Source organism: Glandiceps talaboti, chromosome 17, assembly GCF_964340395.1.
Source record: "Glandiceps talaboti chromosome 17, keGlaTala1.1, whole genome shotgun sequence".
In the NCBI taxonomy this organism is placed as follows: domain Eukaryota; kingdom Metazoa; phylum Hemichordata; class Enteropneusta; family Spengelidae; genus Glandiceps; species Glandiceps talaboti.
Genome location: NC_135565.1, coordinates 20,907,155 through 20,934,749, shown reverse-complemented (window position 1 = coordinate 20,934,749; position 27,595 = coordinate 20,907,155). Strand labels below are relative to the sequence as shown.

General features: G+C 35.4%; 3 protein-coding genes across 3 annotated transcripts; 2 read left to right on the top strand and 1 right to left on the bottom strand.

Moving 5' to 3' along the window:
• Positions 1–29: 29 nt before the first annotated feature.
• Positions 30–7,879, bottom strand: LOC144448558 (arrestin domain-containing protein 4-like). Its single transcript, XM_078138834.1, has 7 exons — positions 7,640–7,879; positions 5,351–5,467; positions 4,670–4,911; positions 3,201–3,380; positions 2,631–2,861; positions 1,596–1,806; positions 30–618 (listed from the first exon to the last, which is right to left on the bottom strand). Exons 1-7 carry the CDS (start codon positions 7,764–7,766, stop codon positions 584–586), a joined length of 1,143 nt encoding a protein of 380 aa, XP_077994960.1. The 5' UTR covers positions 7,767–7,879; the 3' UTR covers positions 30–583.
• A 1,378-nt stretch (positions 7,880–9,257) lies between these two features.
• Positions 9,258–13,654, top strand: LOC144448406 (ropporin-1-like protein). Its single transcript, XM_078138640.1, has 6 exons — positions 9,258–9,350; positions 10,312–10,465; positions 10,668–10,791; positions 11,417–11,578; positions 12,367–12,542; positions 13,242–13,654. Exons 2-6 carry the CDS (start codon positions 10,323–10,325, stop codon positions 13,312–13,314), a joined length of 678 nt encoding a protein of 225 aa, XP_077994766.1. The 5' UTR covers positions 9,258–9,350; positions 10,312–10,322; the 3' UTR covers positions 13,315–13,654.
• A 6,080-nt stretch (positions 13,655–19,734) lies between these two features.
• LOC144448185 (protein SpAN-like) lies at positions 19,735–27,250 on the top strand. Its single transcript, XM_078138339.1, has 13 exons — positions 19,735–19,812; positions 20,263–20,503; positions 20,926–21,046; positions 21,829–21,904; positions 22,034–22,237; positions 22,731–22,857; positions 23,414–23,536; positions 23,774–23,871; positions 25,014–25,147; positions 25,642–25,865; positions 26,429–26,505; positions 26,792–26,913; positions 27,124–27,250. The coding sequence occupies exons 1-13, from the start codon at positions 19,735–19,737 to the stop codon at positions 27,248–27,250; spliced, it is 1,752 nt and encodes a 583-aa protein (XP_077994465.1).
• Positions 27,251–27,595: the final 345 nt, after the last annotated feature.

Here is a 27,595-nt window from a genome sequence, read left to right as displayed (position 1 = left end):
TTTCTTCATAATTATTCACATACTGCTGGATATTCTGCCATTTACTGTCTATGGGCTTGCATGGCATTCATCCTACACAAATTATGGTATTTACTAAACAACAGGAATGGACTTCTTCTGTTGTAGTCAGACATCCATTGTGTATTGACTATGGCATCACTGTGTAGGGCACAATGCATTTACCATGTATAGCATTCAATATATGTAGAAAAAAGCACTTTGCCAGTAACACTGTGTGGCATTCACAGTGTATAGAATAAGGCATTTACCATTTACTGCATTCAATGTGTGTGGAAAAAAGTATTACCACATATGGCATTCACAGTCTGTTGAACTGGGCATTTATAACATGTGGCATTTACTGTCTATGGAGTGTGGCATTTGTTGTCTTTTGCCTTTGAGTTGACATTTACTGAGTATTGAGTAGGCAGTTGAAAACTGAGTATAAGGCATTCACTGTTGATGATGGAGTAGGCATTTACTGTACACATATATAGCTGACCTAACCTGTGTCAATGTCTTGTAAGTACGTAGCTTTGATAAATCCATATTTACTAGACTACCACAGAAATACTGATAAACATCAAATAATGGCTAAAACGTCTCCGGAAGACACATCTAAAGAGGGAAAGAAAAAAAACAAATACAATTTAGAGAGATATTTTTGTTTGGAATAAAGTGTATCAAAGTAGTTACTGACTATGTTGACAGTAAATTAGTCTTTGTCAGACTGTAGTCTATGGGTTACATAACACACACTGTTAAAGTAATACATGTATGTATGGTGTATGTATACGTATGTATGTGTGTGTGTGTGTGTGTGTGTGTGTGTGTGTATGTATGTATGTATGTATGTATGTATGTGTGTGTGTGTATGTATGTATGTATGTATGTATGTATGTATGTATGTATGTATGTATGTATGTATGTATGTATGTGTGTGTATGTATGTATGTGTGTATGTGTGTATGTGTGTATGTATGTATGTATGTATGCTGTATGTATGTATGTGTATGTCTGTCTGTCTGTCTGTCTGTCTGTATGTATGTATGTATGTATGTATGTAAGTGTGTGTGTGTGTGTGTGTGTGTGTAGGTAGGTAGGTAGGTAGGTAGGTAGGTAGGTATGTATATAGATGTGTAAGTTGTGGATGAATAAATATTAATTGTACAGTTATGCTAAAGTGTTTTTTTTATAAACTTGTGATTACCATTTTTCCTCTATACTATATGGAATATAAATTGAGAACAAACTTCAACTGACTTGTCTGATATTAAAATTTTTACATTTTTAGTCACATTTTGTGTTAGACATTGTTGTGTGTTCATTGATTTGTCTGTGTTAGCGCCATCATTTTCTTTCGTTTTGTTTACTTTTTAACTTTCATGTTTTGTACAATGTACTGAGACATTTGTACATGTAATATGATTTTATAAAGAAGTAAATGATACTGACACTTTAACTGTAATCAATGAACAAACACTTATAATTTATTTTAATCTAAATGTTCTGTTAATAAAACAATTCAATATCATGTATATAAATTTGAATATTTATTGTAACATTACAGTAATATTGAATTGTTGGTAACTTACTTAAACTTTGTTCAACTTGCATTGCACTTAATTCAGGTGATGTACCATCAGGCAAAGTAATATTGGTAGTGTTACCAGTATGGTTATGACTACGACTTGACATATTGTGGTGTCGATGACGTCGTCTACCGTGTCTTGGCATTACTCCAATAACTACTGGACATCGCATGTTGAGATCTGGTTGACAAAACCCTGAGAAGGCTGCCTGCAACTGTGACAACACAAATGATATAATGTTAAAGTAGCACAATTTGACATTATAATCACTTTTAACAGTGTGTCCTCTAAGCCAATTTGATGCGCCACTGATGTACCAAAATTTGTTCCCCTATCTCTTACTATGTGCAACTCAAAACTCACCAGTTTTTCTCGTTTTGACTCACAACAACAAAATTTGTCTATCATTAGAGGGTGCACTGACTTTTACTGCAGTGAAAATACTTCAAAAAACCCTGCAAGGAATTTACTCTTGTATTGTTTCTATGATGGCATCCAAAATCATCTTCTAGTGTTGTTAGCTCAACTGAATGCATTAAAGAGGTTTTTCTTCAAAATTTTAGGTACAGAGAAATACATCATTGAATCGTCTAGTGACTTGAAGTGACGAAGACCCCTCAGGTCACTCATATTTTCCTTGGCTAAACAAAGAAAACTATTGGGGAATGACTATAATTACAATGTATAGTTTAAAGGAGTCATGATGGTTGAATAGTTAGAGTAACTGATCTGCCATCATCGCTGTTGTTTGTTTCTGAATGGCGAAAATGTTTGGGAAGATATAAACCACAATTGTGCCTCAGTCAACCCACCTGCATAATTGGGATCTGACAGGATAAAGTCTTACATGAAGGATGGGATCCTATATGATTACAGCAATGGGATTATTGCAATGGACTATATGCTCTCCAGGAAGTTTGAGGAAGCTATATATGGAACCAGTGTGCCACTATAGGGCTGTACCAGGGATAGTAATACAATGCTGTGATCAATAATTTAAGTTATACAAACTTAACATGCCAGTTTTTTTTAACTCACCTCAACATGATACTTGATGTCAATAAAATGACAGCCTTGTAGCCCTGTGGTGGCACACATGACGGGTATTTTTAACTCCTTTCTAACCCAACTCCGTGAACTCCTGGCGGCACAGCCGTCATGTTCCGTCCTGGAGATAACTTGTCTGTAACATCGTGTTTCTGTTTTCCTTCCCAATCCCTTTGCTATAGCACCAGTAATACCAGGTGGGGCAGCAGTGAAAGACGCTATCTGTATCATAAAGTAATTAGCAAAGAACCACATTAGCTGAAAACTCATATTATCTCTTGATTAGAGTGCATGAAACAAACTAATGGTTCAAAAGTAGGTAGACAGTATTTGATGACTTCTTTATTTTCATTTTTTGTACGTCATGACATTTTTGACATCACACAATTTCTTATGACATCACACTATTTTTATGACATCACACTATTCCTTGTGATATCACGCTATTTCTTATGACATCACACTATTTCTTATGACATCACACTATTCCTCATGACATCACACTATGATACCTACAGTACAGTTTTGTATATAGAAGTAAAAGTAAAGAATATAACTTACTTGTGAAAGTAAAACTGTGATACCAGCAATACGACTTCTGCTATTATTGTGTAATTGCATATTGATAAAAATACTTTCACCGGGCTGGTAGCCTTTTTTATCAAGTTCAATTTTTAATGACAGATTACCAGTTGTATTACAGCAGCCAACTGCCCTCTCTTCTTCATGCTCTAAAGGTTCCTGTGATACAGAACACTCAGAGTTAAACAAGTTTCATCTCCAATAGGGAACTTGTAATCCAGACTGAGCATGCTCAGATGCAAAGGACTATGGGATTATCTGTGGTTATCGTAATACCTAATCTGGAGCTACCGATAAAATTAACCTCCCAGAATGGTCAGGGTAACTATGAATTGATTATTTGTAGCTGCAAACAATGTATCAACGTTGTTTACAATACTATTTGATTAGTATTTATTATCACATTTCCCACAATGCAACATTCAATATGGCGGATTTGCAAATTCCCTATAATGTGTGATTTGTGGAAAACAGTGAGTTGCTGAACATGACAGTATATATGACATTCACATATGTATAACCACAGGTGTCTACAGGACTTCAGGCCAGCTTTGAATATCTTCCTGCTCATTATTTCAAAGTGTCATTCTCCTCAGATGTGTTAGCTTACATGTATTTTCAATGGCAGGTGTGATCATTAATATTTATAGTATGCACTTAGTAACGGCCAAGAACAATAGAATGTTTTCCACTGGACAGCATTTTTTTGTGCCGGCTATTTTAGATGAATGCCACTGCCGACCACCATGAGTAGGTCCCTGAACACTGAATCCATGGACATTCATTCTCGTATATGAATAAGTCTCCATTTTCTTTATTATAAATACACTATGAGCTCTTTATGGCAAAAGTTATTATGATATACATTCTGTTATAACAAACATTTTTTTATGTCTCCCAAACTTATAAAGAATAGATACCTATTATTCAGTATGAACACACACTTCATTATGCCTCCCAATCAGTTTGGTTGTAAGAGACGATTGCACAATGTCGTACAAGCTCAGTAAATGAACTTTGTTCATTTAGGACAAAAACCCCTACCCTTCCCTCTGAACGAACATTCACAAGTGCGACATTGACACATCTACATGTACATATGATGTAAACCATGATAAAAATTGTAGCGATCACACCACTATGATTGATGCAATGTAAAAACATGTGATGGTAAAGAAATTAAAATATTACTGTAAACCCAGCACTGTATATCACATCAGAAGTAAATTTTGTATAAATCATCAACACCTCAGTAGTAAATACAGAAGCTGTTGCCATTGAAGGCGAGAAATTTGAAATTTGGTTAGAAGTGCGAAAATGGAGTTCAGCAATCACACTGACGATAGAAACCCCCCCCCCCCTCAACAAATGAAATTTGTATATTTTGCTTGTGTAACATTTTGCAATCATTCCTAAAATATATGTATATATATAAACACAAAACTTACATTAATATCTGGTATGTCTGTTAGCAATGGTGACGTCCCAAGAACCAAAAACTTTCTTTCTTTCTGTAAATTATATTTTCCTCTGACTGCGTCTGCAAGTGTAGCTTCTATATTATATCTCACATAGCCTTTATCACTTTCTAAAGAACACGGTAATGGTCCGTCTGGGACTGGGAAATTAAACTTAAATTTGTGAGCGGCGGGATCAAGGGTCAACAGCTTGGGATCCTCAGTGTCATAACCTGGACAAGAAATGAAATATTTGTAAGTACAAACAGAAACAATACAGGACATACTTACACGAAATGAAATATTTGTAAGTAAAAACAGAAACAATATGGGTGACAACAACTCAGATACAGTTGTTGAGGGTTGTTTGTTTTTGTTTAATTTCTGTCTGTCAAAAAGTTCATCAAAATTTTAACTGGAAACAGTTCAATACAAAATGCACATTACTGAACATTATATTGTCAATTGTTTGGGTAGGCTGCAACTATACTCTATTTCAAAACACAATGGCTCTTCCATTTTCCAAACTAGTATTTTGTTGTCAGGGATCTTACTCCATTAAAAGACACAATGGTTTCTCCCATTTCTCATTCACCACCAAACTAGAGTTCTGGGGGAAAATATAAAACATAAAGAATCAGAATACCATATTTACAAACACAAAATACTTACTTTGTCCCCACAGTGTAATCAATTCATCAAAATAAATTTCTGAAGCTTGATATACACCTCTCCTTGAGTTATCAGACCACTGTACTCTAGCTTCACAGTAAATTCTCAGATTAATTCCTGTAAGAATAAAGTACAAATAGTCTGAATATATACATACAAACATTAATTCATGTATATATCCTGGTATGTACGTAATAAATTAGAAATTATTCCCCAATATCTATCTTCGTTCAGCCAAGGAAAATATGAGTAACCTAAGGGGCCATAGCAACTCGTTGTGACAACCCTTAGGTCACAAGTATTTTCAGCCAAATGAAGAAAATGTTGGGGAATAATATAATTATACCATTGCCAGTAATATACAACAACAAAATCGGAGAAAATAATGGTTATTTGGGCATTTTGACTCATATTTTGAACAAAGCAGAACCAATAACATAGACACGCATTGTCATGACATAGGCACACGTTGTTGTGATGTAGAACAATCAAATTATATATTCCATATTTTTTGTTGAACCTAGCTATAGTGCATGGTATAATAACCTTTATGAGTTAATGTAACTATGCAATAATCATTTGTGTATCATTGGATGATATCATAATGGTTCTTATTGTACAACTAAAACATTCTAATTACCTGCGATCATCACCACTATGCCACCAAGTGGTATGACATAACAAACAGAGTTTGACAAAACCTGTCGACAAGGTCAGGAGAAATGTTACTCCCAGGTAATTAGAATGTTTTGGTCGTGCAATAAGAACCTTTATAATAGTACTATGCTTTACCGACCTGATGAATAGGATATCGTTGGATAATACTGTGTTATATGTATATCTATGGTTTAATTACAATATCACAATAAATGTACATATGTTATAACAACATCAATAAATAAGTCATTATTGTTTTGCCATTTCTATATATTTCGTTAATACAGTAAATACAACATTTTGGGTACTTGCAGCAAGCAAGTGTATACAGTGAATTGCACAACACCGTGCAGCTTTTCTGTTTGATACAACCACACAGAAACCAACAAAAAACTGCATATGCCACACTTCAATAGCAAGATCGCATTTTTTGCTTCATTTATTCTAAATGAAATAAACCATTGAAATGTATTACAACACCATGCAGACATTGTTTTTCTTAGTATCAAACACTAGATGAAGAGCACGTAAAATGTCATTTGCAGTCTTCATCTGATGTCCGTATGGTAGCATGTGAAATTTATTTCACTGAGACAAAATGTAGTACGAAACAGTACTCATTCAATCTTACTATCTTAAAGTGTAGTATGTCCAGTTTCTTATTGGTTTGTGTGTGGTTGTATCAAACAGAAAAGCTGCATGGTATTGTGAAATTCACTGTACTTATATTTAGAAGTACTTTTGAAATAAATTAGACACTTACTAGCTTCCCTAGAATTGAGCATTAACGTACAGATAACAATACTAACTCACATCGGTACATCATAACAATACTATTTGTCATCAGTGTGCCCTCTAAGCCAATTTGACATGCCACTGACGTACACAAAAATTTGGTGTTCCCCGATTTCATTTTTATCATTTTGGAGGGCACACTCTCTTTGTCATATTCTTCTAGTTTTTATGTATAGGTAACACACACATAGACAAATAACAAAACTATTTCCCACACACTTCTATATGTTTGTTGTATGACTTTGGACCAGTAATTACCACTCTATATGCTTTATTTTGATTGGTCAAGGTCACAGTGTACACAATGGTAGGGCTTCATCTCTCAGGTTCAAATTTTCCCTTGGTAATTTTTCATCTTTAAATCTAGCGAACATTTAGTGGATGTTGAGAAAATTACTCATATAAAAGTTATAATTTTTCAGATGTCGTTTGTTTTGTCTTGTTCTGGGTGCGACTCTATATAATATTGACAATAACATCCACATAGTTCCAATGTTTCATGCTGCGTAATTTTGGTCAGATGTGACCCACAGCAGTCAAACCACTGACAAACATAGATGACTGGATTTTGTTGATGAGACCGCTGAATAATTCTATCAAAGTCAGACATCGTGAAGAGTGACTCGTACATCGAGCACGACGGCCATAAAAATTGGACTATAAAAGTGTTACAACCCTTACACACAGAAGGTCTCGTCACATCAGTTTCGAAGTGATCATCACCATACAATAGAACAAATGGCAATTCTTCAAAGAATCATAACGAAAACGACAAATGTGAATACTGAGAGCAGTTGGCTCTTAACTTGCAGCTAACGAATACACATACCAACCTACCTCTTAAAGTAATAGGTTCGCTATGCGAAAGAAAAACATGACCCCGTAAAGTGTCGCCCAGTCTGTAGACGCCTTTGTGATCGTGCAGAACTATCGAGAATGCGCCCGGTCTGGCTGTGCGGGACATGATCTGACTCCTCGTAATGTCCTCATGGATATGTTTACATCTCTATCCACCTGGTTGGATAAATATCGTCAAAAGGATGGGTTAAAAGCAACTAAAAGTACACTCCTGGGCACAAAGCATTTGACCTGGATAATTCGTAAGTTTATGCTTGCCGCCTGTTTAGATTCATATTTGGATATTGTAATCGACATTTCAAAATGGAGATCTGCGCGCGCGCGCCTATCAGGTTTTTAAAATATTTTTCATAACGTCAATAGAACGATAATTCTTGACTTAATAATATCACTTGCAGAAGATAACCATAATTACACGAATATCTAACGGGAATGCCTTTGTTTCGCTAAGTCAAATTACGAATTCCAAACATAAATGTGAATCTGAATTTCAATAAAGTTGTTAATTATTTAGTTGTTTGTAAAATGTTTTCTCCACTAACACTCCTGCATGCAAAGCAGCCGTGACAGTATTAGTTGTCAACATCTATCTGCCGATGACTGTGTCATGCACATGTGTCAACATTATAGTAAGTCAAAGAAGGGGGTGGGGGGGGGGGGGGTAACGCATGCAAAAATAACACATACAGAAATTACAAACTTTTAGCAGATTGCGGAAACGGTTAAATTTTTAAGCGGAAGTTTTTATTTAGCTTTTTATAAGTTAATAAGTTAAATAGCCCTAAGGCTTATGAGGTCAAAATGTGCAAAAAATTACTTTCGTCTTTTAAAGAATAATATTTGATTTATTGCAATGACGAAGATGAAAAATCGCCTTCCTTCCATTTTAATATTTATACAACGAGAACAAAGAATTTGATGATGAAATTCATCTCAAGACAAAGGTTTGGGTGAAATAGTTCACACCTCAGATTGGCCGGACTCTCAATAAAGCAATTTAGTTTATTCATCATCATACTCCCAGTTATGTTGAACACGGTGAATAAATTTCATCGATCGAAGAGCTTTTCAGTCACCCTGAAGTTGAAACAATAGAACTAATCACAAACTCCGTTGCACTGAAAAAATAGAGAAAGGTTATTGATTAGGTATTTAGTTGGTTCCATTCATTTCCTAGGAACCCCACGTTAACAAGACTATCACCAAAATATATCACAGAAATTGGAAATAATTCGTCATATCGGTATTTGTCTACAACAGCGAACAATAAACATATTACTATCGAATGAACTGTGTTTAATACCACTATTATTTGACTACAGTGACGCTTTCTTCTGGTTATATCTAAAGAGTGCACGCTTTAAATTCCATATGCATCGATGGTATACCAAAGTGCAATGTCCAATATCACTTGATGATGTAGTGTATCGTTCATTTTTATCACAATATATTTGTTTTAATATATTTTTCTTTCATACAAAAACTTCTACCTGTACCGTACGTGTTTACATCGACAAAAAACGAAATAAATTGTGAATTGACGACATTGACACTGGTGGCGCAAGTCAATAAATACCTTTAACCTCTGCGCAGACAGGTTGCGCAAAGCGTTGCTAATCAACCAACCCGAAAACAAACGTCTGCCCGTACACGTCCATAAAATAGGTCTACTTCATTTTCTTCGTACAGGGTAAGTGAACATCTCTTTCAATAATTGGAGTAGTGATATCAGAGTATAGAAGACATTAAGGAATAAACGTGACACATTTTTAAATGCGATCGTCTGTAGATTTATCATAATACGGTATGACAACCAGAATGACCATTTCTGACAGTTGAGGCGGGCGAGCTGAGGTTTCAAGTTACGACGGTGGATCTATTATTATGGTAGACAGGTTTAAAACGATTTAATGGTAAAAATCATTGTTTACGTTATCTCATCTATTTGATGGCAAAAATTCTTTACTGAATGTGTTGTAGGAACCTTAATTTGTAACGTTGCCATGGATCTGTGATGTAGTGTTGGCAATATTAGTCGATTTAGTGTAGTCACAAAATTTGGAACGATACCAAGTGACCAGTTTTGACGACTACCGCATGGTAACTCAGAACTGGCTGTATAAGTTGTGTATGAGCATGGGTAGTGGATTCAAATTACAGTTATGTTTTGTTTATCGTGTGTATTGTTTAAGTTGAGAAGCACGGATAAATGATATAAAGAATTCTTTGATAGCAGTTGATTAAATAGCAATAATTGAGCTATGTTGTGATAATAACAATAACATACCACTTTTGATAAACTGTAACTGCTAACCATTATATACGTAGGACTAATGACCTGAAGCTATGGTGGCCTTCCTTTCAATACCTTTGTAGCTGTATATATCTGTCAGGTGCAGAGGCTTATGATCAGTGCCATGAAAATCATAAAAAATGCTATCATTGTTGATTGTTAACATAGTAATTAACACCTGTGTTCGTAGTTCATGTTAATTACTTCAGTCTACTGATAATGTCCTGAGTGAGAGGACGAAAGCTTCGGGTACAGCTTTCCAAGAGTTGGTATTGTTGAAAATGGAAAAATTTGAAAGAAATACTATCATTGTACAACAGTATCTAAGTCATTTTTTCATATTTTCTCTGATTTCTAGTTGAAGTAAGCATGCCTGGAGTACAAGGTACGGATGCACCTATGTACTGCTCACAGCAGATAAACATACCACCAGACCTACCAGATATCCTTAAACAATTCACCAAAGCTGCCATTCGAACACAACCAAGTGATGTATTACAATGGTCTGCAGCGTAAGTAGTTAACATATGTTCTCTAATCTTGTATTTTTGTCAGCAGAAGAAAAAATTGTGGAATTATGTATGATAATAATATTATTGAATTCATAAGAAATCATACAGATGATAATATTTCAATGCTTGTAATGCCCCTACATTTATACTTCGATTTCGCTAACCCAAACTACATGTAACAGTACATGTGTTGATATTTTAGGTATTTCCATGCCCTAGCCAGTGGTGAAACACCACCAGTTAAAGAGAGATTAGAGATGCCAGTATCAACACAGAAGACTGATACAGGTTTAACACCTGGAATTCTAGCTGTTCTTAACAGACAGGTAGGTACATATATTTCAGACTTCTCAACAGATAGATAGATAGATACATGTATAAATAGTCAGTGTAGGTAGTTCTCAAAAGACAGGCTTACTTTAGCCGAGTACACTTCTATTGATTACTGCTAACATCTTCTTATAAAGGAGGCAACCAGTCAGGCTTATCTCTGCCCTTGGTACACTTGTATTGATTAGTGTTTTTGTTAAGGACTGCAAGCAGGTAAAATCTACCTGAATTTCCCTTTCATTTTACCAGGGTTCCCCATTTAAATTATGGTGCAGCATATTGGAAACTTTTGCCAATTTTACCATATTCCCCTTTCTGTTGACAGGGTTGCCCAACCTTAGCAACAGTACTGACTGCTGTTAACATACATATTATTTTTGGTTGGTAAAATATCATCTTTATAACTTACTCAATTTTGAAATCTTCAGTCCAGACATTTGTTTATTCTTACCAGAGAGGGTGGTGTTCCGCAAAATATTAAGGGTGGCGAAAATATATATTTTTTTTATTCTGATGTCAGAGCTGAAAATTTGGGTCAGTCGAGTAATGAGAAACAGACAAAATAATATGGTCACTCTTATCTGAAATGAGAATGTTAAATTTCAATATCATTATTTTCAGCTTGGACCAAAAAAGAAGATTTCACAGGCAGAATTAGAAAAGAAATGGAAAGATAACTGTTTACCACAGGAACAACTTGATAACCTGCTATCAATAGGAAGTTTTGGTGATGAAATTGAATGGTTGAAGTTCTTTTCCATTGCTTGTTCTTCTTTGTCAGGAGTAAGTAACTCTACCTTTTCACTATTTTTCATTAATTAATTTCTGCCTTTGAAGAATCCAAAGATGTGATTTAATCTCTCTAAGTAGCAATTTCAGAAACTAATTGCACAGAGTATAATTATGGTATTAAATAATATTTATTTGGCAATTAACATAAACTTTTTTCGAAATGGTTCTTGATACAAAATATAATTCAAATAATTTTATTTACTAGTAATATTTTTGTTTATTCTGATAATAACTTAAAGATATGTCAGTAGCCCCATCTACACTTCGTCCTACCTGAGGCAGTTCCAAGTCCTACCTGAGGTAGGATAGATGTGTGTTTACATGTAAGAAGGTTGCAGTGTAGATATCGTGCCTTCCGTCCTGACAGTACATAGGACGAAGTCAGGAGGGTTTCAGGAAACTTCTCAAAGGTGTCCTAAGTCAGGACGGTTTCAGGACAGGTTCAAGACGCGTTTGCGTCTGCACAGGCTTCAAACTATCCTGAATCCTACCTCAGGTAGGATATTTAGTGCCGTGTAGACGGGGCTATTGTGGCTATTACACTGAGATTTATGTGAGTAGAAATATCATTACTAAGTATAAACCCAGAGTCTGTGGAGGTTCATACTTAGTAATGATATTTCTACTCACAGAGTCAAACAATTTCCTGGAAGTAAATCCAAATTTTTGCCGACATCTTGAAAATTTGAGATTCGCTTCAAGGACATATTTTGACTTTGTGAGTAGAAATTTTTAATTACTAGCTTTCTTACATCTTTTATTTCTGTTCCTCTGTGTAGAACATTACACAAGCCATGAAAGTCATTTGTGAAATTTTGACCAAAGACCCCGAAGGTGGTGCAGCTCGCATAGAATTCTCACTCTTTCAGGATTTGTATACATATTTGGCACAGATAGATGGAGAGATATCAGAGGAACAAATACAGAATGTCTTTGAGTCTCTGCAATATCATGTGTAAGTACTAATAATTACACAATACATATAGTAATCAAACTGATTTAAATCTAATCTATGATGGTTATCATATTCCACACATTTCACATGTAATGATCACAACCGGAAGCCCCAGATTTGGCAAGGTGGGGGGTGCTCATATTGGTCATGGTTAATGATCATATGATGATGCATGAAGCTATAAACAAAATATGTGAAAAGGACGTCTGTTGTAAAAGAAAATTACAGTAATAGTTAAACATGGTACAGTGAAACTTCTGGCCCTCACTCCTGCCTCAAAATGGTCTACAAACAGCACTCCTAGTGGCCAAACTGTGAAATCTTTTGTTTTTGATAATCAAGCTATGGCTTCTTTTTAAATTTACATGGCAACTAAAGGTACTTATGTTATCTTACTATGCCTAAATTTCCATGGCAACTCAAAGTACTTATGTTATCTCACTGTGGCTAAATCTAGACATGGATTTTAATTGGTTGTACACTTCAATGCAATTATGGTATGTTTTTGACCTCAGGATGCCATGAACATATGCATACCGTCAAAAACCCTCTCTAATTACAAGTTTGAAAATTAATCATACCATTGGCTAGTCTTGGTAAATGTAAGAATATTGTTCAGTGAAAATGTAGAGATTGGGTTTTGTTGACCTGTACTGTTCATTTACTTAACTATTTATCAATGGTTTTGACATATTTCAGAGATAAACAAGATGGTATGGTGATGCCAAGGAATTTTCTCAGCAAAGACTGTCCAAGTTTGGGATCTAACTAAACAACAATGGCAACAACAATGTAAACAACAACAACAACAACAACAGTTACATATATCTATTGTATATTGACTTGACTTTTCAAAGGACTTTTGTGACATTTTGCAAGTATAACGTAAATACTAAAGTTATTGGAAAGAAAAAAATCATTGGCAGACATTTTTTCCTGAAGTGTTTTGTCTGATGTAGTTTTGCTGTCAAACCAGCAAATACTCAACATTCAAACACACGATTGGTTTTCAATTCATTGTAAAATGTTATTTTTATTGTATATTTGTGTCATTCAGAATTGTACATTTGCATTTGTATTGGAACGGATTATTAAAAGCTGACTGAATCAAACTTGTCCAGTATTACTGTTTTTTAGCTCCGCTGTCAGCGAAAGCTGAAAGCGTAGCTTTAGGTATAGGTGGGTATTGAGGTATAGAGAGTAGAGTGAATCATAGGTGTCCGTCAAACTTTTATATTTTCACTTTCTACTCTGAAAGTGAGAGTCGGAATTCTTCGATATTTGGTGTGCATGTTCCCTGGGGGGAGGCTATTCAGATTTGTTCATGCCAAGTTGATCTGTGCCATTTTCAATTTTTTATGATTTTTTTTCCAAAAATGACATTTTCATCAACTCCTCATAAACTTAAAATCAGATTGCTTTGATATCTGGTGTGTTGATGCACAGGGGGTAGCTTACTTAGATTTGTTAATTTCAAGTCAGCACGTCTTCTCTTCTATTTTTTATGATTTTTTTTTTGAAATTTGAAAAAAAAATGAATATGTTAATGAGCATAATGACCGACGCCATATTGGAAATCAGTCCGCGAGACTTTAGGTAAAGTGAAACTTTTCAAAAGACACTATTGACGTCAAACAAGCAATGTAATATGTGCTATAGTCTTAATTCTACGCATTGTGCGCCCAAATGACAAATATTTGTTCGAAAAAGGTTTGTTTGTAAACTTCAAATCCAGTTCTCCACCCCTCCTACAGAATGGTTCATTCCAGTAAATGCACCTCATTATCATTGTGAGAAGTCTTCCATGCCTGAACTGAAGTGTATCGAACGATTTTTGACAGAGTCAGTCGTCAATAAAAACGATAATACTCTTTCTAAAATTACCACATTTTGAAAGGGAAAGTACTTTGTGGTTCATTTATGGAGTTTTGTTTTTGTACGATCAATATTGGTGGCAAAATTACAGCGTCAAAATTACCGATGTGGTAGTTCCGTACGGCGACAATCCCAAGTACCCGGATGCAGGAGGGACTAACCCAGAACACAGAAGCAAGTCGTTGTCAGCCATACGTTACAGTGCAGTGGTAACATCGTCCGAGAAATCGCTGCGTTCAGTGTCATTATTCACAGAATTGTTGTTTTCGAGTGAAAACCCGTCTTGAATTGTATAACTCTAACATGTCAAGTTATATTTTGAAAGTTGTATCGCTAGTTTGAGACGATTTTCTCACGTACTATCGGGGCTTACTTGGACTTGGACCTTACTCCTGCAGTTCATCGGGAAGTTTAGCCAGCCCGATAATTCTTTCTGGTTTAGTTTACAACACTTTTGATCGCGCAGATTTTGTTGTTGTGATGAAAAGAAATTAAAAAAAAGATCACTTCATCACTTAATCGAACATGAACGAGTGTTACCACTGTAACCAGGAGGGTCTATGCTGTAACGTATGGCAAGGGTTCGACATACACGTACACGCTGGTCCGCTATCCCGCGAGTCAAGTAACTTTCTGTAAGGACCAGTAAAGGTTACTAAAATATCCATTGCAGGTCCGACGGGATAGTGACTTTTCGATAGGTATATTAGGGAGATCAGAATTCAAACCACCGGCTTTATGATCATGAATTCACGGTCATAGTAAAATTCATTTGATTTTTAATTTGCTATTTTGACCAACTCTGATTGTCTATTCGCGATAAAATTACGATTAGTTTGGAAACGGGGTAGATTTTCTATGATTCCGTGTCACAAAAGCATGTGTTCTGTAGTTTTCGAAAAGCACACCCGGTGGGGAAAGTCGCCCAACAGGCGATCTCGCGCCATTGCTGTACTACGTGGCACTTTATTCTAGCGGGGTGTCTCTTGAAAACGGGAATAGCGAAGGATGAGCCAATCAAGTGAGACCTTTCAAATGTAGCTAATATTATAGCCAATAAAATTAGTTGTACGATGATATGTGTATAATAAGGGTAAGGCTGGCCTCTACACTGTAACAAGTAGTAAAGTTGAAATCTTTGTCGCATGAATTCGTATTTATGTACGGATGCGTAGTCTTTCTGAACAGTAATTTTTAGATCAGTTAGTATTTAAACTACGTTTCTGAGTTAATTATTCGGTAGGTAATTGACGAGCTCCCTTTGTAAAAGCGCTGTACAAATTGGATGTCAGCGTTCGCCCGGCCACGTTCAACGTAACTAAGTGAAGCTCAATCATAACAATGGTGGCTGTCAAAATCGAAGACGCAATTTGACCGTGTTGTTATTTCAGTGAGTTTATTCAGCAAGAAAACAACGTGTTCTATGTTTTTGTACTTCCTACATGATGTGATGATCGTTTTTTTTACCGGTACAACTTACAGCCTACAATGAAACTGCTAACTTAGTAACACTAGCCCCATCCTCAGGTAGGATTTTTAGTGCCGTGTAGACGATTCCGTGTTCCGTGTTCCGTGTTCCGTGTTCATGTTTTGGGGCACATTTCTAAATACGCGAAACCAGTTATTGAATGTGTAGTGGATATTGATATTCAGTTTGAAAAATTAAAATCCTGAACTTTATTTTGCGAACGGTTTTGTCATTTCTTAGTAATTATAGGGCCGACTGTATCACGTTTAACATTTATGTCAACCCGGAAGTACATAGACACGAAAATAGACGAGGTGACTTGTACATGTAATTAGTAACAAAATTTTGCTGTAACTGCTGGTAACCTTCAAATTTATTTATTTTTATGTTGTAAATACATTCTAATATGCACTAAGGAGAACACTATAAAGACTTGCTCCATGGGAAGGTAATTTTTTGTCTTTTAAAAATGCAATAGTTAGATCAATGTGTACCAGAAATGTTATGTAGTATTTAAGCTAGAAATAAGACCACATAACATCTTATTACTCCCCCCCCTCCAATTAAGGCAAACTACTCACAGAAAGCAACAAAAAAAGAGAAGAAGTTCCAAAACATGAAAAAGAGAATAAAATTACAGTAAGGAGTTGATGATGCACAAACAACTACAAAGAAATAGACAGTTCAATTACAACACACGGTTTGAAATAAATATGGGGTTTGGAAAAGTGAATTAGAGGTAGAGCAAAAACTAAGAGAGATGAAGAGCCTAAGTGAACAAGCGAAAGCACTTAAAGATAGGACCACCAATTTTTTTGCAGGACTACTACGTTATCAATTTTACTAGTCATGTGGGATAGTGACTTTTTTACTCCAGTGTCAAACCCTGTTGGCTGAGAATGACTCTCTTTCGGGTACTTGGGGATTGTCGCCGTACGGAAACTAAGATGGCGATTAATACATTTCTTCCCTATATATATATCTACTACAACTAGTACAAGTTGAATGTTGTTGACTTGGTAAATTTGTTAGAAATTTTTTTTTGTTGTGTGCATTTCCCAGTCATTTTTTTTCTGAGATTTTGTGCAATTTTTCATAACAGTAAATTTTTGTTATAAAATGGTGACTATGGTATAAAAGTACAATACATTACCAACTTCTGTGTAAAATGTGTTTTATAGTGAGACATCATATGAAACCACTAACCACTTTATTGCATCGCTAAAACAAAACTGCATAGTAAAGAGCTGAAGAACTGAACCACTTCTACATGTCACCAAAATAAAAAATAAAATTAAAAAAAAACAGCGGAGCTATTCTGACCGATAGGTCGCTTGTTTCATTTGTGATATTTAAAATGAAGTCAGAGAGAGAAGAATAGAGAGTGGACTGGTCTGTCTTTTTAGAAAATACTTTCCCACACAATTTTAGAATATAAAGACATAAGCTCTGATTTGAGCTGTTATTTTTAAAACATAAGTTTTTTATCGACTTCTTTGGAAAATAGAAGTGGGATACTTACATGTTTGGAATGAGGACATTTTGTCTACTAGATTTTGGCAATTACAAAAATGGACCAACTTTACAATACAACTGAATTCTAACAAGCTACTGAGTATATCTGTCCAAAGAGGTATCTCCCTTATATCACCATGGTGTCTGTCAATAGAGGAGCTCCCCTTATGCCACCATGGTCTGTCCATAGAGGTATCTCCCTTATACCACCATGGTCTGTCCATAGAGGTATCTCCCTTATACCACCATGGTCTGTCCATAGAGGTATCTCCCTTATACCACCATGGTCTGTCAATAACAGTACTAAAACTACCTAATGTTTAGATAAATCTTGTCATTGCTACACACTCACACGTGACATTACATAACTACTGTAAGAGTATGTAGAAACAAAAGTTTTATCATTGGCTAACATTAGTTGTGATTTCTTTAAAAATCTTTATTCGAGTGAAAGCATAGATCAATTTGCATCCTCTTCTGTTTTTGTATCCAAACTATCATTGATATAGACACAGACAAGTAGCAAACTTGTCTGTGATATAGATGAAACAATGCCGCACAGGTCTGAGGTATGAATTACACTAAACCATACCGTACAGGTCTGAGGTATAAACACTAAACCATACCGTACAGGTCTGAGGTATAAACACTAAACCATACCGTACAGGTCTGAAGTATAAACACTAAACCATACCGTACAGGTCTGAAGTATAAACACTAAACCATACCGTACAGGTCTGAAGTATAAACACTAAACCATACCGTACAGGTCTGAGGTATAAACACTAAACCATGCCGTACAGGTCTGAAGTATAAACACTGAACCATGCCACGCAGGTCTGAAGTATAGACACCAAACCATACTGCACAGGTCTGAAGAATATAAACACTAAACCATGCCGCACATGTCTGAAATTCAGCTAGTTTTTTTTAAAACGACAGTGGCTCTTCAATGAAATGAAAATACACACATTTTTACCCGTACAATAATTTGAATAACACTTAAAACAACAAAAGTGTTTTACATTAGCACATAAAAGGAGAACCAAAAGGTGTGATTTATCCAAAGACAAACAGTCCAACGCGTCACTCTACTACATTTTGTCTACTAGTATATTAGAGGTAAACATTCAAGATAGTGTCATAAAATAAGAATATATAGTATTAATGAAAGTCGAATACTGCATCTGTAAGACAATCATCTTTCAACTCTAAAACTATATTAGTTCTTAAAGCGCAGGAAGCGTTTTGTTTGGAAAATAAATAACAATGATAGATCCATGCTCAAGTCGAAGGACCTCCTATGAATCAGTTTTCAATATGAAACCATTGTACAATTTGCTTCATTGTTTTATTCCTTTCTTGGATGATGACGCAACTTGGAAGATGATGAATGGAGACTAACTTAATAATAATTAAGTGTCAAACACTAAAACGCCCATTTTCGTTTCCTTTGGTGTCGCCGTTCCGGTTATCCTGGTCATTCTCAATATCTGAGAATATCCTGGCAAAAAATGTTTCCATATTTTAGAGTTTTCTGGCCAAACTTGACCCGTATTGAATTCGACTCACATCTCGGACATTAGACCATAAATTAGGAGTAAAGTTCGTATCAGATCTGCTACAAGACGATGCTAATGAATGACTATAGAGGTCAAAGCTTTTTGTCCCAGAGTTACAATTTATAAATAGGTTAATTGTTTTGATTGTGACCATGGTAACGCATTTGTCGTGTTTTCAACCTCTTTCTTTGAAGAATTCCGTCGCAGGAAAGTGTTTTTATTTCCGGTGTCAGGAATCTACAAAGACGATCTCATCTAATTGATATTCATTGGTGATTGACACTTCACTATTGATTATCATAACTTGTGTGATGCTAAATAGAATTATTTAACTATAGAGTAACGTACAATAGTTAGCAGGCCATAACTTTACCAGCCTACATGAGGTGTGAAAATTTGATCAAGACATCGTAGCGTCTAGCGACTTGGGAAGCAACTATTTATTGGACTCATTGAAAAAGTATTAACAGTAACACAAGGATCGAATAACGACACAATGACTTATTTTAGTTGGCTTAAATCTGTGAAAACATCGCGTTAATGGTTATGACACAGGATCTGATGTTTCGTACTTGTGACTGCAGTTGCTATAGTAACGCAACTTACGTAAACTAAAGTTATATAAACAGACCAAATTTCTGAACCAAAGCTCATTTCACCACTTTTGGCACCCAGTCGTAAGAGAGTATCACAGTGTTACTCTCAATATTTGTTGGCAGTCTACTCTCTGATCCGCATCAGGAAAAAATAGCACGTTACGTTGTTTGAGAAGATGTTGTTTCATCTACCATTTGCAATACTAACCATAGCAACATTTACCTTTTCTCATCCTGTGGATATGGAGTCGACGGTAAGTTTTATTTCATGCTGTTTTGTGTTTGCAGAATTGCTCAGGAAATCTAGACCGCCTTCTACGATGACTATGTTGGAAAATTGCACAGTCATCCCGTGAATATAGAGCTCCCTCCCCTTTGCACCCCAACTCGTTTTCGTGCCCCACCCCCCATTTCACCCCGTTCTGCTCGCTCTCTTAATTGAATAATTCCATTTGTATTCCAACTGGCAGGCGATTCCACACATTTTACGTATGTTCAGCCTTGGTTGTAGCATTAGACCCTAAAGAATTCATTTCTGTTCCATTCACTTGAATATTCATATAAAAGTTAACTTTCAAAGTCTGACATTTTCTCAACTTTACTTGATTCAAATCACAAATATATTGACTGACAGGTGGGTGAACTTTCCTTTCATATATACCTCCTTATTTAATATATATTCCATATTACCTTTCCTTCTTCAGGTTGAAACAACCACTGACTCAACGAGTACTAGCACAGAAAGTGAAGTAGAATATACAGGTTACTTTGAGTCTGACATTGTATTGAGTGAAGAACAATTAGAACTCGTCCAAGAGGCAAAATATACGGATCAGAACATTGTCAGTTATTATTCAACGAAGAATCGGTCAGCGAGGAAAGCTGTCATGTCCACCATGCTTTGGCCTGGAGCAAGTGTTCCTTATAGCTTCGATTCAACAATAAGTGAGTACTCATTCGTCAATTATATTTGGTTCCGTGCCCGTTAATTCTCACTTCTGGCTGCCATTTTAGTTAGTCGTACGGATGCGACAGGAACGCCGCCTGCCGTGTTATTGACACCGTAAAACGATGAGGTGTTAATGTTGTGACCTGTCTGTCTATATATATTTATATATATATACACTTAAATAATATAATTTGGTTCAAATTTTCAAAACCTATATATATATATATATATATGAGAATTCGGTTTAAATTACTGATTTCTTGTTTCTTCAGATATCCAATTTATCTGTACATAGCAAAACGTTGTATAGTTTAGACCAACCTGGTTAACAGTCGAGAGAATACTAATTTAAACTATTAACTGCAAATGCTAGCACATTTCCGATGTATAATCCCTTTTATTACATTTGATTTTACAGCCCCTGACGTCAGATCAACGATTTTACAGGCTATCGCTCATTGGGAGCAACATACATGTATACAGTTCGAGGCATCTGAACCAGTGGGAAGCAACTTTATATTGTTCTTTAAAGGAAGGGGGTAAGAAATGCATTCTGATAGTTGATAACAACACAACACAACGCAATGTATGTATGTATGTATGTATGTATGTATGTATGTATGTATGTATGCATGTATGCATGTATGTATGTATGTATGTATGTATGTATGTATGTATGTATGTATGTATGTATGCATGTAGGTCTGTCTGTCTGTCTGTCTGTCTGTCTGTCTGTCTGTCTGTCCGTCTGTCTGGATGTATGGATGTATAGATGGATGTGGATGTATGTATCATTGAAAATGTTTTTGTTCATAACAGGCAGAGTTTTTCAGTTCCATGTGGAAATTCCTAAATTTATTTATTTATTTATTTATTTATTTATTTATTTATTTATTTATTTATTTACTTATTAATTAATTAATTAATTAATTGTTTATTTATTAATTAATTAATTAATTAATTAATTAATTAATTAATTAATTAATTAATTAATCTATTTATTTATATAAATGATTCGTCTCATGAGGATGAAATGAAGACCTGCATGTAGAGCATAGGTCACAGATTACACTGGGTAACTTTAATTTAGAGTAGAGAATATTGATAAATACTTTTCAATAAATATCAGGTCATGGATGATAAACACCCATGATGCTCTCGTTCGTAAATGCTTTGTACGTCAGAAGATGCATGCCGACAGAGACTATATTACCGGCATCTTTTACTACCTATATTTATACTATTATTTTAATATCTGAAAATCATTCTACCACTACAATACTTCCTCGAACTCATGAAGTTATTTCATATTTCTTGCTAGGTGCTGGTCAAACATAGGGAGAGCTACTGGTTCTAATAGTGTGAATTTCCTTTCGATTGGTTCGAGTTGTAACTCAGTAAGTGTCAATCAATTTATTGTAGTCAGTTATTGTTCTTCTAATCATTTACTGGTTATGACGTAATGATGACGTTTATCTCTGTTTCAAACATTAATCACACGAACCTATTTACTCACTTTGTTACAGTTTGGGACCATTGTCCATGAAATCGGTCACGCAATAGGTTTTTGGCACGAGCACACTAGACCAGATCGTGACAATTATATCAATATTCACTATGAAAACATCAAGGAAGGACGAGAACAGTATTTCGACACATACAACGTTGGACAAGGTCAAACATATGGTGTGCCATATGACCTGAAGTCTATCATGCACTATGGTGAATACGTAAGTCCACATTTCTCTTTGGTGTAAATCTTTTTTTTTTACACCTTTTTGTAAGATGGCCCGAAGACATTCTTTTGCTTTTTATGCGGAATGTGACAGTTTGGGGTTACGTTCCATTGGAGATCATATTCTGGTGACAGATGACAACCATTTATTTATATCATATTGCAAAACACTAGTGCAATACATACATTGACCGATAACACAATTTATTAATAAGAGAAAGACATTGGTTATTCTATCCACCACATACAGCCACACGCATCAAATGATCGCACTACTTCAATAGAATACCAATAAATTAAGACAATAATTCAATATTGCTATTTTCTATGTTATCACTCTCTTGATTGTCGTAACAGTACATTTACTTTGTAGACGAGTAATCAGGCAGTGACCATATATTCACATCCCATGACATATTGACTCTTGACTTATCTTTTCTCCATAGGCATTCGTATCTACAATCTTAACTTTATCTTTTTCTCCATAGGCGTTCACCTACAACCTTCAGAAAACAATAACAACGAAAGATCCTAGCAAACAATCGTTACTAAGACAAGACGAAACACTCAGCTTTTATGATATAAAGTTGGCGAATACCATGTATGAATGTAACGGTAAGTGCATTCTCCTTTCCTGGTTTCTCAGACTCGTTGACGATTTATACTGATTGGATAACGTCCACGCCCAACCATAGCAAAGCACAAAGAATATGGAGATATTAGTTTCCTGTCAGCTGAGCTGCCAATTTTAAGGATGATATTTTTTGTTCACAAGAAATGATCGTTCAAACTTAATCTTGCATACAATATGTCATTTATAGTCTTCAATGTTACAAACACGGAGATATTGTGAAACTTATACCCTATGCTTTACTGATATATATATCTTGCTATAGGCGGAGTTGTATATATATATACACCTTCAAACAAAAAATACGGCCTTTCTCCTTTGGTCGGCGTGTCGGAAGTCATCTGTACTCGTCCAACGTTCAAAATCGCGAGTATTTTCCAGATTTGTCACAGAATATGCTTTCACATGTAGAGTATTATTTCACCATGTTTTTCTTCTTTCGGATAAAAACTACTTGTAACATTCACTTTCTATACCTCTCAACCCCCCCCCCCCAAATTGTATTATAAATCTTATGCTAGAGTATGTCTTTATCTGCAGCTCATTGTCCCAGTCTTACGTGCCAAAATGGGGGTTACGTTGGTCTTAATTGTCAATGTGTCTGTCCTGACGAAACCTCCGGATCGAACTGCCAAACTTCGACAAGTGACCCAGGACCTGTTGGTAAGTTAAAGTTACCATATATGGATGAGTATTGGAATTTGTTTAGGATTTTTAATTTATAACATAATTTTATCATGGCTTCCTACTTGAAAAATCATTGTAAATCTACATAGACCAAGTCTGTGTTTGTAACTCGATATATTTACCATTGTATACAAGTACCTTTTATACAACTTGTATTCCAACTGTATGAAATGTACGTACTATGTGAATCAATTCGTAACAATTTGTCCACAGAGTGCAGAGAACAACTATTTGGAACATCAGGAACTTTGTTGTCGCCAAATTACCCCCTTGCCTATCCTATCAACCAAATCTGCATCTGGCAAGTACAGGTATGGACATTAAATTTGTTATTAAGAAAGGGGATAAAGTTAAGAGGCATAGTAAAAGAGTTGGCAAGTTGTACTCGTAAATGGACACCTGTATTCTTGGATTAGTTATACAAATGTTAGGCAGACATCACGAGCAATGTCACCCATTTCTATCATGGAACAACTGAAATGAAGTTAAATTAAAAGCTACATTGTAAAAAAAAAAAGCAATGAAAACTTTGTTGAAAAAAAATTCCCGTAGGTAAAGCCTTCACAAATTACAAACGTTAATTTGACACATGTCTAGTTCACATTTTTATAGTTGTGAGCTATGCTCTGTGTTTTTTCAGTCATGTATATTGGGTAGGGAGTTTGAGCAAATAACAGAAAGGAGTTAGGAGATGTTTTTTGTGTTACAACCAGAGCGTATGTCTGTGAGTTGTATTAGAGATACTTGAAATTAACTTCTCGGTATCCGAAAGAGACTTTTACCACCTAGGCGCATCATAAAACATTCGATTTCTTGGTCGACATCATAACTCAAATCCGTTCGACGAGCTTCACATGCAATATACTAATCATGACTATAGACATGATAGACGCGTGTAAAAATAAGTCGACGTCAACCTTCTTGTTCTATTTTGACCCTCTAGCATGAGGAAAAATACTATTACAGGTACTGAGAATAAGTCAACCTTCTTGTTCTATTTTGACGTTCTAGCATGAGGTAAAATGCAATTGCAGGTACTGAGAATAAGTCGACCTTTCTCTATTTTGACCCTCTAGCATGAGGTAAAATACTATTACAGGTACTGAGAATAAGTCAACCTTCTTGTTCTATTTTGACCCTCTAGCATGAGGTAAAATGCAATTGCAGGAACTGAGAATTGATAAACGTGATTTTCTCTTAATTGTGATTAAAAATTGCTAAGAAACATAACCAACGATAGAATTTTCAAAAGATTGACATGCCTTGGTAATCACATTTTGTATTTACATCATAAACCTTTTATCCTTTTATCATTCAATTTCAGATGTGTGCATTTTGTTTTTAATTAATGTACTGAGCTGTTGATTAGCCAGCCAGGTTTTCTTGTTAGTTGTCAAATGAAGATGTCCAATATGCATGAAAACATTGTTTGACATACATGTTATATTTTAAGGTTCCTGTTGGAAAGTTGATTTCTCTCATATTTGAAGATTTTCGAATTGATGACGAAAGTGGCTATAGTGGGTGTGTAGGGTCATCAGACTATGTTGAAATAAGGGATGAAAACATCATCACAGAGGGAATAAGGTGAGGATTTGTGTGTGTGTGTGTGTGTGTGTGTGTGTGTGTGTGTGTGTGTGTGTGTGCGCGCGCGCGTGTGCGTGCGTGCGTGTGTGTTTTTGTGTGCGCGCGCGTGTGTTTGTGTGTGTGTGTGTGTGTGTGTGTGTGTGTGTGTGTGTAAAACGTCAACGAAATTGTTAATTTCTTGCTGTTTCTGTGAGATAAGTGACACTTTAATGACTGTCTGTAAGATGTAGAACATCTTACAAGATGTTGTGAGATAGACACTACATTAGAAGTCTCTGGATATGGGAAATCTAGTTTGAACAATTGAAATACTTTAGTTAGTGGTTCTTATATGTGTTATCTATATAAAAGTTGCCGTGGTTTCATTCTATCTATTATTCTAACGTATATGGCGGTGACAGAGACATTTCATTGCCTAGTAGTCAGGGATATAAATGTCATATCTTGTAATAATTTTCTTCTCTTCTCTTTTTGATATCATTTTATTTCTACAGGTATTGCGGATCTATAATACCGCCATGTTTCACATCCATCAGTAATGTCTTGTTTGTCTATTTTCGATCTAACGGTGTTGAGTCACAATACACATCAAGATTTCGTGTTCGCTATCAAGCTATCCACAGTTACCAATCTTGCAATGAGGTTGGGTCACTAATAGCAACGACAACAACAACAACGACAACAACAGAACCAACGACCACTGTTGCTGATCAGTCAGGTATGCCAGTTTGTATATGCCATAGTGCGATAAATGTCAGTAAACTTTGCCACAGGAAGAATTAGTTATATGTTTATGGAAGTTACAGTGATCGAATACTGGGAGTTGAAGAAGTGCGAAGGCCACTGTGCCATTGTGTGTCTTTGCCAGGGATTATATTGTGCAATACTTCAGGCAAGGTGTGGGATGGTGCTGTACAAGAATATGTATTGTTAAATCTCTTTGTCTTTGTACATGGTTACAACAACAACAACAACAACAACAACAACAACAACAACAACAACAACAACAATAACTACTACTACTACTACTACTACTACTACTACTACTACTACCACTACAGAACTAGAAATTAAAAATATCATATCAACAAATACCAAATTTTCATCTAGGATGATAAACATTGCATCACTTGAAAGCCAAAAAAAATGCATTGGAATTCGAATGGTCACAAAATGTCAATTTTTTTTTGTAGACACTTATTGTTATTTCTCTTTATTCCTCTTTCACTTCCCTCCTCCAATTCCCCCCAATTCTAGACACGTGTAATCTGACGTTTTCAGAAAGTCAAGGCATATTTACAACACCAGGCTATCCAAATAATTACGACAATGACCAAATTTGTGAATGGATTATTTATGTAAGTTAAAAGTTTTATGTCAAAAAATGGAAACATGGCGATTTTATGGTATGTATGTATGTATGTATGTATGTATGTATGTATGTATGTATGTATGTATTTGTGTGTGTGTGTGTTTGTTTGTGTGTGTGTGTGTGTGTGTGTGTGTGTGTGTGTGTGTTTGTGTGTGTGTGTTTGAGAAGAAATTCATTTTGCTATTTTGCTATTGAGAATATTCCTCGAATCGAGAACTATATTAAATGAATCTTTGCATGCCATTATCATTTTGTCTTACTGTCATATTTAGGCACCCATGAACCACGTGATACAGCTAGAGTTCAGTGACTTCCAATTGCAGAGATCAGATCTGTTTTGTCGAAATGACTACATCGAAATATCATTAGGATATGAATGGGCAACACCAGCAAGGTAGATTGAATATTTACATATTTGTTCATTTTATGGAAGGGAATGTCTATAGCAAGATGATTTTATATAATACTGGTTTTGAAATATAATTATGGCTGAATGAGATTAATATTTGAAGTTTCGTTCAAACCAACGAATATTGTTGATCAATAATATCCTCATTACAGCTTGCACTCTAAATACATATTTATGTAACATTTTGTATTTCAGATTATGTGGATCCGGACCAAGGAGAGTCCTTACATCAACCAGTAACAGAATGATAATTACTTTCACCAGTGATGGTACACACACTTACAGAGGATTCGTGGCCAATTACCAATTCCAACAGATATAAAAACCGCTATTGTTAATACTTAAGATTAGCGACATTTAGTTAACATTGCCACATACTCTGTGTGTATATTAGGGAACCACTATCAAGGCAGTGGTCTTTGTGTACAGACGAAATCTAGTCAAATAAGTTGACAGTCATTAACCTCGATTAAAATTTAAAAAAATTATTGGAGAGAAGTAGAGAGAAACGGTGTTAGTGCACAAGTGTGCATACTAAGAATGTGTGTTATAAACAAGGTTTGATAAGTAAGGAATAATCATCACTAGCCTAGGTGGGCTATTGATAATTAGGTCATAATCATCACTAGCCTAGGTGGGCTATTGATAATTAGGTCATAATCATCAC